The sequence below is a fragment of the Triticum aestivum genome, chromosome 7B (assembly GCF_018294505.1).
Source record: "Triticum aestivum cultivar Chinese Spring chromosome 7B, IWGSC CS RefSeq v2.1, whole genome shotgun sequence".
Classification (NCBI taxonomy): domain Eukaryota; kingdom Viridiplantae; phylum Streptophyta; class Magnoliopsida; order Poales; family Poaceae; genus Triticum; species Triticum aestivum.
In genome coordinates this window covers 533399747-533417082 of record NC_057813.1, presented here as the reverse complement: position 1 = coordinate 533417082, position 17336 = coordinate 533399747, and the positions used below count along the sequence as shown (strand labels likewise).

General features: G+C 43.9%; 1 protein-coding gene and 1 pseudogene across 1 annotated transcript; both read right to left on the bottom strand.

Moving 5' to 3' along the window:
• Positions 1 to 13422: 13422 nt before the first annotated feature.
• LOC123158129 (GDSL esterase/lipase At5g03600-like) lies at positions 13423 to 14834 on the bottom strand (annotated as a pseudogene).
• A 722-nt stretch (positions 14835 to 15556) lies between these two features.
• On the bottom strand, positions 15557 to 17235 carry LOC123161100 (GDSL esterase/lipase At5g03610). Its single transcript, XM_044578953.1, has 4 exons — positions 16833 to 17235; positions 16436 to 16716; positions 16059 to 16335; positions 15557 to 15930 (listed from the first exon to the last, which is right to left on the bottom strand). Exons 1-4 carry the CDS (start codon positions 17137 to 17139, stop codon positions 15692 to 15694), a joined length of 1104 nt encoding a protein of 367 aa, XP_044434888.1. The 5' UTR covers positions 17140 to 17235; the 3' UTR covers positions 15557 to 15691.
• Positions 17236 to 17336: the final 101 nt, after the last annotated feature.

The window sequence follows — 17336 nt, the reverse complement described above, 5'->3', positions numbered from 1 at the left end:
GCTCTAGAGACAGCTACATTCACTTTAAATAGGGCACCGTCTAAATCCGTTGAGACGACACCGTATGAATTATGGTTTGGGAAGAAACCTAAGCTGTCGTTTCTAAAAGTTTGGGGATGCGATGCTTATGTCAAGAAACTTCAACCTGAAAAGCTCGAACCCAAGTCGGAAAAATGCGTCTTCATAGGATACCCTAAGGAAACTGTAGGGTATACCTTCTACTTAAGATCCGAAGGCAAGATCTTTGTTGCCAAAAACGGATGTTTTCTGGAAAAAGAGTTTCTCTCGAAAGAAGTAAGTGGGAGGAAAGTAGAACTCGATGAAGTACTACCTCTCGAACGGGAGAGTGGTGCAGCTCAGGAAAATGTTCCTGTGATGCCCACACCAACTGAAGAGGAAACCAATGATGATGATCAAGGTACTTCGGATCAAGTTGCTACTGAACTTCGTAGGTCCACAAGGACATGTTCCGCACCAGAGTGGTACGGCAACCCTGTCCTGGAAATCATGTTGTTAGACAACAGTGAACCTTCGAACTATGAAGAAGCGATGGCGGGCCCAGATTCCAACAAATGGCTAGAAGCCATGAAATCCGAGATAGAATCCATGTATGAAAACAAAGTATGGACTTTGACTGACTTGCCCGATGATCGGCGAGCGATAGAAAACAAATGGATCTTTAAGAAGAAGACGGACGCGGATGGTAATGTCACCATCTATAAAGCTCGACTTGTCGCTAAGGGTTATCGACAAGTTCAAGAGATTGACTATGACGAGACATTCTCTCCCGTAGCGAAGCTTAAGTCCGTCCGAATTATGTTAGCAATTGCCACATACTATGATTATGAGATATGGCAGATGGACGTCAAAACGGCATTCCTTAACGGGCATCTTAAGGAAGAGCTGTATATGATGCAGCCGGAAGGTTTTGTCGATCCTAAGAATGCTAACAAAGTATGCAAGCTCCAGTGATCCATTTATGGGCTGGTGCAAGCATCTCGGAGTTGGAATATTCGCTTTGATGAGATGATCAAAGCGTTTGGGTTTATGCAGACTTATGGAGAAGCCTGCGTTTACAAGAAAGTGAGTGGGAGCTCTGTAGCATTTCTCATATTATATGTAGATGACATACTCTTGATGGGAAATAATATAGAATTTCTGGACAACATTAAGGCCTACTTGAACAAATGTTTTTCAATGAAGGACCTTGGAGAAGCTGCTTATATATTAGGCATCAAGATCTATAGAGATAGATCGAGACGCCTCATAGGTCTTTCACAAAGCACATACCTTGATAAGATTTTGAAAAAGTTCAAAATGGATGAGTCCAAGAAAGGGTTCTTGCCTATGTTACAAGGTGTGAGATTGAGCTCAGCTCAGTCACCGACCACGGCAAAAGATAAAGAAGAGATGAGTGTCATCCCCTATGCTTCAGCCATAGGATCTATTATGTATGCCATGCTGTGTACCAGACCTGATGTAAACCTTGCCGTAAGTTTGGTAGCAAGATACCAAAGTAATCCCGGCAAGGAACACTGGACAGCGGTCAAGAATATCCTAAAGTACCTGAAAAGGACAAAGGACATGTTTCTTGTTTATGGAGGAGACGAAGAGCTCGTCGTAAAGGGTTACGTCGACGCTAGCTTCGACTCAGATCCGGATGACTCTAAGTCGCAAACCGGATACGTGTATATGTTGAATGGTGGAGCAGTAAGCTGGTGCAGCTGCAAGCAGAGCGTGGTGGCGGGATCTACGTGTGAAGCGGAGTACATGGCAGCCTCGGAGGCAGCGCATGAAGCGATATGGGTGAAGGAGTTCATCACCGACCTAGGAATCATACCCAATGCGTCGGGGCCAATCAAACTCTTCTGTGACAACACTGGAGCTATTGCCCTTGCCAAGGAGCCCAGGTTTCACAAGAAGACCAGGCACATCAAGCGTCGTTTCAACTCCATCCGTGAAAATGTTCAAGATGGAGACATAGAAATTTGCAAAGTACATACGGATCTGAATGTCGCAGATCCGCTGACTAAACCTCTCTCGTGAGCAAAACATGATCAACACCAGAACTCTATGGGTGTTCGATTCATCACAATGTAACTAGATTGGTGACTCTAGTGCAAGTGGGAGACTGTTGGAAATATGCCCTAGAGGCAATAATAAAAGTATTATTATATTTCATTGTTCATGATAATTGTCTTTTATTCATGCTATAACTGTATTATCCGGAAATCGTAATACACGTGTGAATACATAGACCACAATATGTCCCTGGTGAGCCTCTAGTTGACTAGCTCGTTGTGATCAACAAATAGTCATGGTTTCCTGGCTATGGACATTAGATGTCGTTGATAACAGGATCACATCATTAGGAGAATGATGTGATGGAAAAGACCCAATCCTAAGCATAGCACAAAGATCGTGTAGTTCGTTTGCTAGAGCTTAGCCAATGTCAAGTATCTCTTCCTTCGACCATGAGAGCGTGTAACTCCTGGATACCGTAGGAGTGCTTTGGGTGTATCAAACATCACAACGTAACTGGGTGACTATAAAGGTGCACTACAGGTATTTCCGAAAGTATCTATTGTTTTATGCGGATCGAGACTGGGATTTGTCACTCCGTATGACGGAGAGGTATCTCTGGGCCCACTCGGTAATGCATCATCATAATGAGCTCAAGGTGACCAAGGTGTTGGCCGCGGGATCATGCATTACGATACGAGTAAAGTGACTTGCCGGTAACGAGACTGAACAAGGTATTGGGATACCGACGATCGAGTCTCGGGCAAGTAACGTACCGATTGATAAAGGGAATTGTATACAGGGTTTGATCGAATCCTCGACATCGTGGTTCAACCGATGAAATCATCGAGGAGCATGTGGGAGCCAACATGGGTATCCAGACCCCGCTGTTGGTTATTGCCCGAGAGTGGTCTCGGTCATGTCTGCATGTCTCCCGAGCCCGTAGGGTCTACACACTTAAGGTTCGGTGACGCTAGGGTTGTTAGGAAGACTAGTATGTGACTACCGAATGTTGTTCGGAGTCCCGGATGAGATCCCGGACATCACGAGGAGTTCCGGAATGGTCCGGAGGTAAAGTTTTATATATGGGAAGTTGTTAAACGGGCACCGGAAAGTTTCGGGGTCATACCGGTATTGTACTGGGACCACCGGAAGGGTTCCGGGGGTCCACCGGGAGGGGCCACCCCTCCCGGGGGGACACTTGGGCTGCGTAGGGATAGCAGCCAGCCCCTAGTGGGCTTGGCGCCCCCCCCTTGGGCCCATGCGCCTAGGGTTGGGGGGGGAACCCTAAAGGGGGCGCACCCCCTTGCTTGGGGGGCAAGCCCCCCACCCCTTGGCCGCCGCCCCCCCTAGGGTTTTCCCTAGAGGGCCGGCCCCCCTTGCCCTTTCCCCTATATATAGAGGGGTGAGGGGAGGGCTGCAACACACCACAACTCAAGGCGCAGCCCCTCCCCTCCCCAACACCTCTCCTCCTCCGCACATGCTTGGCGAAGCCCTGTCGGAATACTGCCGCATCAACTGCACCACGCCATCGTGCTACCGTTGGAGCTTACTTCCTCAACCTCTCCTTCCTCCTTGCTGGATCAAGACGGAGGAGACGTCTCCCGTCCCGTACGTGTGTTGAACGCGGAGGTGTTGTCCGTTCAGCACTAGGACATCGGTGATCCGAATCACGTTCGAGTATGACTCCATCATCACCGTCCCCTTGGCAAGCTTCCGCTCGTGATCTACAAGTGGTATGTAGATGCAAACTCTCTCCCTTGACTCGTTGCTTAGATGAACTCATAGATGGATCTTGGTGAAACCGTAGGAAAATTTTTAATTTTCTGCAACGTTCCCCAACACAAATGTCTTTGTTAGTGAATACTGCCCAGCTCCAAGTTTTGATATTTTCAAATACGATTTTCCTACAGCACATGTAGATGATGGAGCAGATCGAGATGCCAGAGAAAATGCATTGGCTGACCATGAGTCATCGCAGTGCCAAGTAACCAAGGAGCCAGTCATTGAAATTATTGAAGATGAAAAAGTTGGTAATCTCGAAGGCATAGATGAAGGGTATGCACATGCAGAAGAACAGGCTATGAAGTGTGAGCATGAGTCCCTGCAGTATCAAGTACCCAAGGAGCCACTCATTGAAATAATTGATGACGATCATGTTGTGGATCTTGAAGGCATAGTTGGGAACATTTACCAGACACCTGAAAAAGTTACCGACAACCAAGTAGTAGTGGGATCAGGCAGTAATATTTATAGCAGCAGCAGCTCAGGAAAGATGGTCCCACAACAATTTGAGAGAAGGATTATCAAGCCACCTCCTTGCAAGAGGTCACCATTCTTGGACTATAATGAGAGGAAAGTGTACATATGCAAACCTGAAGTAAGCAGGCTGTATGCATCGGTTATTCTGCACGGGAGATTGAATGAAGAAGAATCACCAGATGTAGATAGTAGGTATGAAATTTTTTATGAGGCATTTTTTACATGTTTTTTCTAGGCAATTAAAATGCACCATTCAGGCAATTCAGGCTGAATTCATAGGCAAACAGAAGTAAAACAAGCAGGCAAAAAATCACCCCATGAAGAATACATGCTAACCAGAATGCACTTTCAGGCATTAACACATTTTTCCCATGCCTTATATATGCTAACTAGACATGCACTTTTTAGGTAGAAAGAATTCATTGCAAATTGTCACAACCCCAAGTTTATGTTCCTTAGGCAAAACAAGATCTATTTATAGGCAATCAAAAGTACAGCAGCAGGCAACTTGGGTGCTAACTAGACATGCACTTTTAGGTAGAAAGAATTCATTGCAAATTGTTACAACCCCAAGTTTATGTTCCTTAGGCAAAACAGGATCTATTTCTAGGCAATCAAAAGTACAGCCGCAGGCAACTTGGTTACTTTTTTCTCATGGTTGTCCTTTTTCGGTTTCTCGTTTTTTATTGCAGCCCGAAGGTAATTGACTACAATGGATATGATGTGTCGGTGAGGGAGCTTGCAAACTCTATGAAAAAAGAAGGATATGTCTTGACACATGTAATGGAAATTGGCATACTGTCCATAATGATGAATTTGCCTGCAGACTCCAAGAAGGTTGTCATGCCCCTGAGGTTCTCGGTAAGAAAAAGGACTAGGAGTCATTATTACTTCAGGTTCTGCATTTTTTTGTACTTGGTTCCTACTTGGTCATTTCTAACCACCTTGTCCCTTTTTGTGTTATAGACAAGGATGCTGCAGATGACTTTCCTCTCCAATGATATCAACAGCCAAGAGATTATTTCCCGATTCAAGAAATCAAATCACCTGGACCGGAAAGACATGGTAAGTCCATGTTTCTCGAATTTCCACTATAGTACTCTTCTCCCATTCCTTTTTTTCCACCCGCATGTGAATAGCAGAGTACTAGTTTTCAGGACATGCATGAAAGTTGCCAGAGTGCAGAATCACAATTAGCTTTTCCTCATAGCATGAGAAAACTTTTACATGCTTTCCATATCTCTTCAAGTTGCCTACAGACTATGTTCTTACCCTCAGCTTTTGTTTTCTGCACTTTTTCCCACAGATAATGTTTATTGTGTTAGAGAATATCGACAAGTCAAAGAAGGTTTCAGGCAACCATTATTGGGTCTTCAACGTGAATATAAGGGATCGAAGGTTCGAGGTGCTTGATTCATGGAGGACACTTCAGGACAAGACTCTAGATGTCTGCGCAAGGACTATGGTTGCTAGTTTTCGGGCTCTATGGGAAGAGCAGTATCCGAAGTCTCACATCTCATTAGATGACTTCACACTAAGAAACATTGATGTGCCAAAACAAACTAACAAGTAAGCATCAATTCCCAGACAAACTGCAAAACAAATTCCTAACAAATTCATACTTGTTTCATAGCTGACCTGAAACATTCTCTATAGATATGACTGCGGCATTTTTGCTCTCTCAATTGCAAATGGGTGGGAAGGAAGGAACGTTCCAAGATTTACAGCAGAGGATGTTCAAAATATCAGGAAGCAGTTGACAAACACGTGGGTTAACACCAAGCGCAACAAGGCTCCATGGGAAGTTGTATTGAAGTTAGCTTAGGTCAGTTATTTTCCATTCATGTTTTTTACTGACTTTTTCTTTTTGCTCGCGTACAAACTGAAGTTTGCCAGCATTATTTTTACATGAATAATATTTTCATCATCGCCCTTTTTCCAGAAGTCATATGTAATTTTTTGAACATTCAAGGAGTTGCCTGAAACCATTCTGTAACTTGCAACAACACCAAACAGAATTTGCCTACCTTTCAATGGTGAAATGTAGTCATGGAACACCCATATTTTTTGAACAATCAAGGAGTTGCCTGAAACCATTCTGTAACTTGCAATAACACCAAAACAGAATTTGCCTACTTTTTTCCACGGTGAAATGTAGTCATGGAACACCCATATTTAACACCAATCTGTTTAACTGTAGTACCAGGCAATCTAAACATAATAATCACGCAATCCATTGTACTAATATAGTTATCCAGAGCACTTTTGAACCTTACTGGCTTAAAAAGCAAGTTGTCTTTTTTGCATGAAAGACAGTAATTCAAATGAGGGTAAACATATCATCGGGCATCTAGTAATTGCTCATTTTTTTGTCTTTCATAATCGAAACTCCATCTGTGTTCCCGCATTCCTGTGGTGTTCATCACGCCAATCTTGTGGGGCACAGTGCACTGTTGTGGTTGTAAGACCCACAGTAACTACACTTGTTCTTCCTCTTCGGATGCAGCTCAAGTGCTGATTGCAACCTTTTCGACTTCGTTCTCCCTTTTGTAGTCGATTTTGGGGGGTCTCTAGGAACTCGGGTGTCAGGTGTAGTAGAACCACCTTGCGCTGCTGCAACAGCTGCACGTAGGGATTCCATGTTGAGTGGTTGGCGTGCATGTCCACCAGGAGGTTGCGCCAAAGAAGATGAGACTAGGGCAACATGTGCTTGTTGCACAGTTGTAGAAGTTATATACAGCCCAGAAGCACAAGCAATTGTTGCAGAATCTGTAGGGAATGCTGCAAGGCTAGCATTTGTAAGACGACTCATGTCTGCTCGTGTAGTAACCATGGATGGTGGTGCATCCCCCCTAAGTGGTAGTGCAGGCCAGTAGGTTGTTTGGGGAGCCCTCATCGTTGTTGGTTCAGGCTCTATGGTTAGTGTTCCAGGTCTGAACAGTTGTCGCGGAGCCCCCCTCAGTTTTTGGCCAGGCCCACTGTTTAGGGTCGGAGTCGCCAACAGTTGTGGTGCAGGCCCCCTGGTTTGTGGCGCAGATCCCATACTCTGAGGTACAAATCCTAACTGTTGCCCTGCAGCGAACGAGCTTGGCACCGCAGACCCCTTGTGCACTGGCGCACCCCCAACTGCTGTGTGTGGATGCACACCCTGCCCCATACTGTTTGTAGGTAGTGATGTTGCATTTTTTGGCTGTTGGGCAGAAATAGTTTGACGCTGCCTAGCACTAGCAGGGGCTTGCGCAGCTTGTGGTGGTGCGTTGCCACTACTCGCTGAAGCATTTGTCATTGGTGGCACAGGACCACCAGCTGATGGCGGTGGCCCACCAGTCGGTCCACTGGGAGGGGCTGCTGTTTTCTTTTTCCTTGACAGGCTGAGATTCTTTATTTCGTGACGCGCTCCACGCATATGCTTCTTTACAATATTTGTCGCAGCATCCGATGCACTAGCAACCTTAGCAAGTCCACCAAAGTCCATCATCAAGTTTGCATGACGGAGTTCTTTCTTCGATTGTTCCGGCAACTCATCAGGCTTATCCTCAACAGCAGGCGGTTCATCCGTGATTGCTAGAGGTGTCCATCTTCTTTTGATGTACTGCGTTGGGATTTCATCAACCTCAAGATGGTTGAAAACCTTCAATATATGGCAGCAAAGCATCCCATCCCTATGAAACTTGCAACACTCACATCTGTAGTCTCCAGCACTAGTTTCAACAGTCACAAAATAGCTCCTAGAACCATACTTAGCAACCCATTCTTGATTGGGGTAAAGCTCATACAAGTGTTCACCGTGGGGTCGCACGTTGTACCTTGTAGTCAACTGAAATTCATCGCGGAATTTCTCATACAAGTCTCTAGTGTATGAATTGTAGGCTTGCTTTTCAATTGGGTAAGATGACCACATTTCACTTTGCAAATGTCCTGTCCTGTAATCCTTCGCACCCTCTCGAACTAGTATGTGTGTTTGGATTTTCTGATATTGCTTCACGAAGTTCAAGATGGACTTGTGTGGGTTCACATAACGCTTAAGGACAGCGTTGAACCCCTCACTGCGTTGTGTTGACTGCAAGAAAGGGAAGAATTGATGCTTGAAGTAACAGGGCACCCATGTTTCTCGGTACTTGTATAGATTCTCAAAGTGGGAGTCAGTCATAGCCTCATACTTCATCATCAGCTCACACCAACCTGCCTCAAACTCCTGTGGTGTAAAGCTAAAGTCAACACAATTGTTGAAATCTTTAGACAAGCCAGGGTTTCGTCCCAACAATGGCCCAAGCTTCTCTTGTGCTTTCTTCATAATATGCCAGCGACAACAGCGGTGCACACTTGTAGGGAAGATTTTCTTAATTGACTGCGCCATTGCAATGTCCTGGTCGGTTATGATGTTGGTTGGCGCTACTCCATGCATTGCTTCAAGGAAGGTTTCGAATAGCCAATCAAAACTAGAAGCCAACTCTTGCCTAACGAAACCACAGCCCAACATAAATGATTGCCCATGTCTATTAATTCCAATAAATGGCGCAAAGGGCATGTTGTACATGTTAGTCATGTATGTTGTGTCAAAGGAGATGCAATCATGATAAGCTTCCACGTATGCCTTCCTTGCTGCACCATCGACCCAGAAAATATTCTCCACTCTGTCTTCTTCATCATACTTTATCTTGTAAAAAAAGTCTGGATCTTCTCTTTGCTGATCTTTGAAATATGCTACTGTCTCTATCATGTCGCCTTCTCTTGTAGCATCCTTGTTCAAGACCGTCTTCAGGTTTGTAATGTGCTTAGTTCCATAAGGCACAATTAGCTCTGTCCCATAGAAGTCTGACATGATGTGCATCATGCGCCCTGCATTCAATGGAGTCAAAATGAAGTCAAAATGGTGGTCAAACCCTTGTTACCTAAGAACAGTACAAAAAAACAATTTTGATTTCTTTCATCAACTAACACAACTAAGAACAGTCAACTCAGGTGGATATTTTAGGCATTTTCATCCTAATGTACAAGCAACTAACACAACAAACATGCAGGTAGGCAGGTAGAAGAAATAGAAGAACAAGCTTCATAAAACCAGTCAGACAAACTTATTTTTGGGTTGTGGTTTGTACTAACATGCATTTGCACAAAAGGCAGGTAGGCAGGTAGTAAATATACATTGAGCAACTAACAGACAATTTATAGGCAAGTCCATCTACCACATTTCACAACAAAGACAAGACAACAGAGGCACGACCCATCGCGTTTGTTTTCTGATCAAGAGCAGGCAAATAATACTTAAAAACAAGGCAAGTTTTAATGGGTAGCAGACCTTTTTCATAAAAAACAAGCATGTTTGTGTGCTTAGTCTGGCAAATCACACACATGCTGCAAGCAAGATGGATACAATACTTGGGCAAGTCTGGGCAGTTAAAATTGTCGGAGAGAAGGGTAATATGGTTATAGACCTGTTGTCAAGTTGCAGTTATGTAGGTGGGTAAGGAATGCCTTTTCTTCTGGTGGGATACCTTGGTGCGATCTCAAGTACTTAGTCAAACTTGGTTTGTCAACTAGTGGATGGTTGTGCTCGCCAACAAAATATATCACTTCCCATCTGCCATCTATCAGTTTGACAACCATCTTAGCTTTGCAACCAGTTTGCACTATTTTATCTCTCTTCCGCTTCTTGCTCCTCTTTTTGGTTTTATTATCATCATCAAGAAAGACAATATCCTTGTCTTCATCATCATCTTTTGTTTGCTCAACGATATCATCCAGCACAGGAATTTTTTCTGCCCCTCCGTCATCAGCTTCAGGCTTTCGAAACTTGTTGCAAACAAACTGTTGTTTTATCAACACTCCAGTTTTCACAGCCTTCCTTGAAGTATTCATTTTGATTGAAAAACCAATCTGCAAGGCATATGCATTGTAGTGCTCTTTTGCGCCTTCCAAAGTGTCAAACCTCATGCCCACATGAGGCTCCTTCGGTTGTGACCAAGCCTCTTCATCATTTCCAGCACCAAAGCCTGTCAAACCATTATCAACAGTCACACTTGTATCACCCGCGGCATCCGTGCCATCAAGGGTATGGCCATCAGTCTCAGATTCTTGCGCTGCAGGTGCTTGCTCATCTGTCTCCACTGTTTTTGCCACAGGAGCTGTGGCATTTTGCACTATATGAGGAGTAGGAGAATCACCGGTTAACTCAGGATTTTGAGCAGCATGTTGTGTAGAGTTCACTGGATCACCAATATCCATATCATCTGGTTCCTCATTTAGGTCAATCATCTTTTTTACAGCCTGTGCAACATTTAAACCAGAAAAACCAAAGCTAGATAGTTTGATGTCAAGCAAGTAAGAAACTAAACCCGGGCAATCACAACTGAATGATAAGATAGCATTTTTTGTTGTTGTAAGAATGACTTCAACACAGAACATTTTTTGTTGTTGCTGAAAATCACAAACTGAATGATAAGACAACATCTTCTTTTGAGCATCTGTTTTTTGATTGTATCATAATTTTTACTAACCTTTTATCATTTTAAAATGCAGGCAACTCATACATATGCATGGTTTTCAAGGATCTCAAGGGGGAAGCAAGCTAGATGCCAGAGAATAGACATTTTTTTGGAGTGTTTTCAGCATGGATTTCACACCAAAAAACAGAGAGAGCAGCAGCATGTTTTGTGTCAGAAAAAACTTAAGAATAGCAGCAGTCATGGGCAACATATGTTTGTCCTTTTTTATGTTCAGTACTTTGTTTTTCTCTTAAAGTTTGTACTAGGAGCAACTTTGGTTATCACTGTCTTTGTGTAGTCGCTTTTCCAAGCAATCTGTTTGTCGAGGTCGTGAATTGTTTCTTCGTGCTGCAACTGATACATCCATTTTATAGTAGTTCTATAGGAAATTTCTTTTGCCATTTCTTTTTTGCAGGATCAAAATAGCAATATATGTTGCATCCACCCGCATTGTTCCGCGCCAATTGCAAGATCACAACAACAACAACTGTTGTAGGATCATGCAACCTACACCTTATTGGAAAGGTAAATTAAACCTCACTTTTTTTTGTCACTGGTGAATAAAAGTACCAACGATAAACCATTTGTAGTAGATTTTAGCTTTTATACATCACTTGCTTCTTCACAATAGCTTTCTTGCCTACCTCTTTATTCCAAGTTGCTTTTCCATCAGCCATGAGTTCCATGTTTTTCACAGTATTACTTGCCTAGTGTTCATTTTTTTTACAAGCTGATAATGCAAGCAATGATTTTTTTGCCTAGGTTTACAATGCAAGTTGCTGCAGACAATATTTTTTTTGCCTAACTTCATACAAGTTACGATGCAAGTTACTTTCTACAACCCATCAACCATCAGCCATGATGTTCATCCTTTTTTTTCTACTTGACACATGCTTACAATCAGCAGAAGCAGGCAGATGATTCAATAATCAACACAGGGTTAAAAATCGTTCATATGAAAACAGGACGAAACACAGATGGAGAAAATCAAGAAGCAGCTCCATTTTTTTCTACAGAAGATGCTGGAGAGGGCTGGGGCTTGGGGAAGGTGAGCAGATCTACAGCTTTTTACCTCTGAACTTGCCTGCTTCTGCTGCTTCTAGATGTGTTTAGATCAACAGTTTCATGGACGCCGTCCGTATTGCAGGCTTGAAGCTTTTGAGATCTGAGCAGGATGAACCTTGCCTCTTTCTTGGGGGAGAAGAAGATGTCTCTCTTTTGGGACGGCTGGAAGGGAATAGGAGGGGAGGAGAGGTGGGGATGGAGAAAAGTAGGATGGAAAAGAATCACGTGAGTCGGGGTGGTGGAGCAGGTTGTGATCGCGGGGGAACGTCCCCTTTCTGATCGAGGGGGGACAGAAACTTACCTTTTCGGGGCCTATCAGGACAGGCCGCCAGGAAACGCTAGGGAGCACACGGCTGCTCCCTAGACGCGTCCAACTTAGAAATATCATAGTATGCCACTTTGTTTGCCTCTCTCCTAATCAGTGTGGGCAGTTGTTGTGTGCATGAGAGGGAGCGGATAGAGAGGCGGGCACAATTAGAAGACGCGGTCTGTAGAGAAGAGCAATGAAGAACATCATCGAGTGTCTCGTTGGGGCGTACATCGTCCATTCGTCCTGGACACCAGGGAGGACCTGGAGCGGGGCATATAAATACATATATCTCCTGCATGCTCCATATTCATCCCTTCATTCTTGGGTTGCATGTGAATTTATTCAGATTTTCGTAGTACAACCATCAATCGATGATCGCCGTCTCTGGCCAGCATTTGGATGAGCTTGATTGCTTCCATGGATCGATCAATGTACTGTCAACTTATCAGCATCAATGACTAGCTCAATCGAAGACTATCTCTGGCGTGTATTTGATGTAAGTATGCATCCTTTTACTGTCCCTAATTAAGGGGGCTGACCGAGTCTAAGCCAATCTCACAAGTTACTGACTGTCTATGTGCATCAGTGAAGCAACCATGGACTGAAATGCAGTTGAAATCGAGGGAGACCGACTATGTCTATGCGCATACATCTACACACTTATAACGAAAAAAGGTTACTTATATCCTTAGTTCGTGGATGCATGCAGGCATCAATGTTGGGTACATAGGTTTGTAGAATTGAAGGTAGCAGCTACTCCCTTCGTTCCTAAATACTTGTCTTTCTAGAGATTTCAACAAGTGACTACATACGGCGCAAAATAAGTGAATCTACATTTTAAAATATGTCTACATACATTCGTATGTTGAGTCCATTTGAAATGCCTAGAAAGACAAGTATTTGGAAACGGAGGGAGTAGAAAACAAGCCCATACAATAGATATATCAGTCAAGTCAACCGCATGTAACCATTAGTCCAGGGTTAGTGGACTACCGTTTGGATGTTTGGAAAAGGGTCACTTCGGGATGGCGATAGGCTAGTGAACCATCGTGGATTGTTTGAAGAAAAAGCTATCGGCCCCACCAATCCGACTGTCGGGTCTAGTTGCGGGGGTATAGAGTTATTTCCATGTGTTCACAAAAGAATATGCAAATACAATATAATATTCATCATGGAATCGGGAAAATCCTGTCTTTGAAATACTTGAAACTATGAAATGCAATCAGAAGGTTCTCATCATGGATGCAAAGCTCTACACACATATATATAACCAGCTACCTAGGCTTGATTTACAAACTCCTTCAAGGGCTTTTCCAATTATTTCATCACAACCTCCCATCCTGCATGGGTTGGGTGCACGTCGTCTCAATAGAAAAAATTTCTCGACTTGTCGCACACAGTGTATAGAAGCTCCGCGGATGACTCGCCTTGCTGTCCGCAGTAACCCTTCGAGTCCAAACTCTCGCAACACGGCGATAGTTTGCCCTTGAATTGTTTGGACAGTTTTGAGCCTTTACCTACATTAATGCACATGAAATTAAAAATGTTCAGACAAAGTAGTTCAAGTACACAATCAAACCCCATCTAATTAGATTAAGATAATTCTAAAACAATGAGACACTTTTGAATGCATGTAGATACATACCTGCCCCATGATCCACAATATTAGCAAAGGCGGTGTACACGTCGATGATGTAGACATTCTTCTTTGATGTCATAACTCGTTTCAGATTATCGTTATGAACTGATGCCCCCAAGTTTCCAAAAATATCACATGTGGTGTAGTTGTTGGTTCGGGTGTGTGATGGTGTGCAACTGATAGGGTGCATGTTATTGACAATAACCTTTGTCACCCCGAGCTTGAACAATTGATCCACATTAGCTGCAATCTCTTTTGTCACCTTCCCAATATAAGCATTAATCTACATCGCATACATGGAAATTATAAGTTAGTAAGATGCACAAACAAATTAATTGTTCAAATTAGTGTACACATATATACATTGTGCATTGATATGATACTCACATCGTTGGGGCTACTTAGGCCAATGACGCCGGTGCCTGCATAGTCATTGCCGGAGAAGGCCACGAGCGCTACGGATCGACTCAGTTGTTTTTCTGTGATGGTCCCGTCCTTGACCATCTTTCTGAAGGGTAGGCGGCGACACAGGGCAGTGGCGGCGGCGGCGGTGTGAGGGGGTGGCGGCGGCGACGGCGCAATGGAGGCGCGGCGGCGGTGGCGGCTAGGGTTAGGTTTAGGATCGTACTGCGATAGATACCATGTAGAAGATGAGGTTTGGGCCGTGTCACTCTCAATGCATTGATCGGGTGCATTAGGCACGTATTTATGATGTAGTATAAGACGGGGCCACAACCTCAACTATACAGGAAAATTAGGAGATGCGTCTACGACACAATATACATACATAATATATTCAACAGATGTGGATGTTGGGTCAGTCGTTAATATCTGAATGGTGTGAACGAGTTGGCAAGAGTTTTTCCTTCTAGGATAATAAATGGAGGAAATGCTGGGGTGTGCTTTGCACGCACAGAAACAAGAATCGGCGTGGCGAATGATTTGGAAAGCCAAAAAAATGCTTAATTTAAACAAATGAATTACATAGAAAGAATTTGGTTGGGCTAGCACTGTACACGTGCGTGTTATTTCGGGATGATACCATCGTCATGCAACGATAAAATCAAGCAAAAAAATGCACCTCGACAAACTGGTTGTATCAGCGGTCGTGGGCTTGAGTTGGAGTGGTGTGCTATGTTGATTATGTTTGACATGTTTTTAACGTTAATGTGAGCCTAAATGACCAGTTATGTAGGAAAAAAGTTTAATTTACAAATTGGGCTTTGATAAGTATTGCTACTAAACTTCAAGTAACCGCGGGGTGGATAGATGAAGTTCGTCCAGGTATGGGCGCGCATCGTGTGTGAGCTGCCATGGACCGGGAGCAAGACTTGATACATGAAGCTATATAAACAGTAAATGAAAGAAGAACTTGTACCAGAACATGGACATAGAGGATGAATACCAGTTTTTGAATACAAATGAGATAGCTATACCAGACGCAATCAATGGGACGTGGCAATCCTAAAGACATGCAAAAGGTCCAGATAAAGAGGTCAATGGTCGCCGTGGTTAGAAGAAAGTTTTCGCATATCCATAGGCAAATTTACCCTCCTTAGTCGTGAGTTCAAAGACAAAGCACCTTTCACCCGTAGAAGATGCTGACCCCGTAGACTACCTATAAACCGACAACAAAAAATTCAACCGGTTTGAAATTGCTTTGAGCTTATTGAGCCGTATATAGGCAAGTACTCAATTTGTATAGCTAGAACACATCTTTATTGTAGATGTGGCATATGACATTAGTTACTTCTTATAAATATAGTCTTCACAAAAGAAGATGCAAATACAATATAATATTCATTATGGAATCGGGAAAATCTCAGTCTTTGAAATACATGAAACTATCAAATACAATCAGAAGGTTGTCATAATGGATACAAAGATCTACACAAATACATAAAGCCCCTAGGCTTGATTTACAAACTCCCTCAAGGGTTTTTCCAACTGTTTCATGACAGCCTCCCACCCTGCATGGGTCGGGTGCATGTCGTCCCAATAGAAAAATCTATTAGAATTGTCGCATACAGTGTACAGAAGCTCCGCGGATGACTCGCCTTGCTGTCCACAGTAACCCTTCGAGTCCAAACTCTCGCAGCATGGCGATAGTTTGCGCTTGAATTGTTTAGACAGCTCCGAGCTTTTACCTACATTAATGCACATGAAATTAAAAATGTTCAGATAAAGTAGTTCAAGTACACAATCAGACCCCATCTAATTAGATTAAGATAATTCTAAAATAATGAGACACTTTTGAATGCATGTAGATACGTACCTGCCGCATGATCCACAATATTGACGAAGGCGGTGTACACATCGATGATGTAGACATTCTTCTTTGATGTCATAACTTGTTTCAAATTATTGTTGTGAATGGATGCACCCAAGTTTCCAAAAATATCACACGTGGTGTAGTTGGTGGTTCGGGTGTGTGACGGCGTGCAACCAATAGGGTGCAAGTTATTGACAAGAACCTTTGTCACCCCAAGCTTCAACAATTGATCCACATTAGTTGCAATCTCTTTTGTCACCTTTCCAATATAAGCATTAATCTACATCGCATACATGAAAATTATAAGTTAGTAAGATGCACAAACGAATTAATTGTTCAAATTAGTGCATGCATATATTGTGTGTTGATATGACACTCACATCATTGGGGCTGCTTAGGCCAATGACATTGGTGCCTGCATAGTCGTTGCCAGAGAAGGCCACAAGCGCTACGGATTGACTCAATTGTTTTCCTGTGATGGTCCCGTCCTTCACCATCTTTCTAAAGGTGTCGACCTGTTTGGCAAGGGCGGGGACCTCATGCGATGTACTCTGCAACACACCTGCACCACCCGTAGCGAAGGTCATGCCGGACGGGTCGCAGGTTTTCTTGGCTGTGAGGGCATGCGCCGGAGGTGCTTCCTCCAACCCCATCATGGTTGCTGCAAGTTATTAGTGAAGCAGCGAGTACGGTAGGGTCAATTACGATGCAGCAGGGATTACAACATCACATGAGATTACATAGTACTTTTCTATGGTAATATAACATAGCACTTACCGATGAAATCCGACTGGATTTTATAGTTTGAGAAGCGGCCGGACGGAGTATTCGGCCGCGGAAACCCATCGGCATCGACGTAGTTGGAGCCGTAGGGGTAGGCCCATTGCCTCGACATCTTAGTGACGGGGTCGGTCGGAGGGAGGTTCCCGTTGTCGGCTAAGTCATCCCCGAAGACAAAGAAGGTGTAGCTCGACGCCTTCTTCTGATGGCCGCCGGTAGGCGCAGGACGGGCCTCCGCGCCATTGGGATTCAGAACGAGGAGGAGGATGAGAACGAGGCCGAGGACGGCCGGAAGAAGCTTCATCGATTCCGGCGGCGCTTTTGCGTTGCCGAGGCGGATCGCTCTACTACTACTGCTGGCCAACTCTTTCGCCAACGAAAAACCAGGAACTAACGTAAAGCGCTTGTCTGCGATGCTGGTACACCATGGCCTGGCTTCAATTTATATATGCTCGTACACCAGGACCAGGAAAGCAAGTCGAAGTCGGGCTTGCGGCCACG

Excerpts from the sequence above, each read along its gene's own strand:
- LOC123161100 (XM_044578953.1), bottom strand. The coding sequence starts at position 17,139 with ATGAAGCTTCTTCCGGCCGTCCTCGGCCTCGTTCTCATCCTCCTCCTC. Across the intron at positions 16,717-16,832 it reads AATCCAGTCGGATTTCATCG|CAACCATGATGGGGTTGGAG; the intron begins GTAAGTGCTATG and ends AATAACTTGCAG. Across the intron at positions 15,931-16,058 it reads TATTGTGGATCATGCGGCAG|GTAAAAGCTCGGAGCTGTCT; the intron begins GTACGTATCTAC and ends GCATTAATGTAG.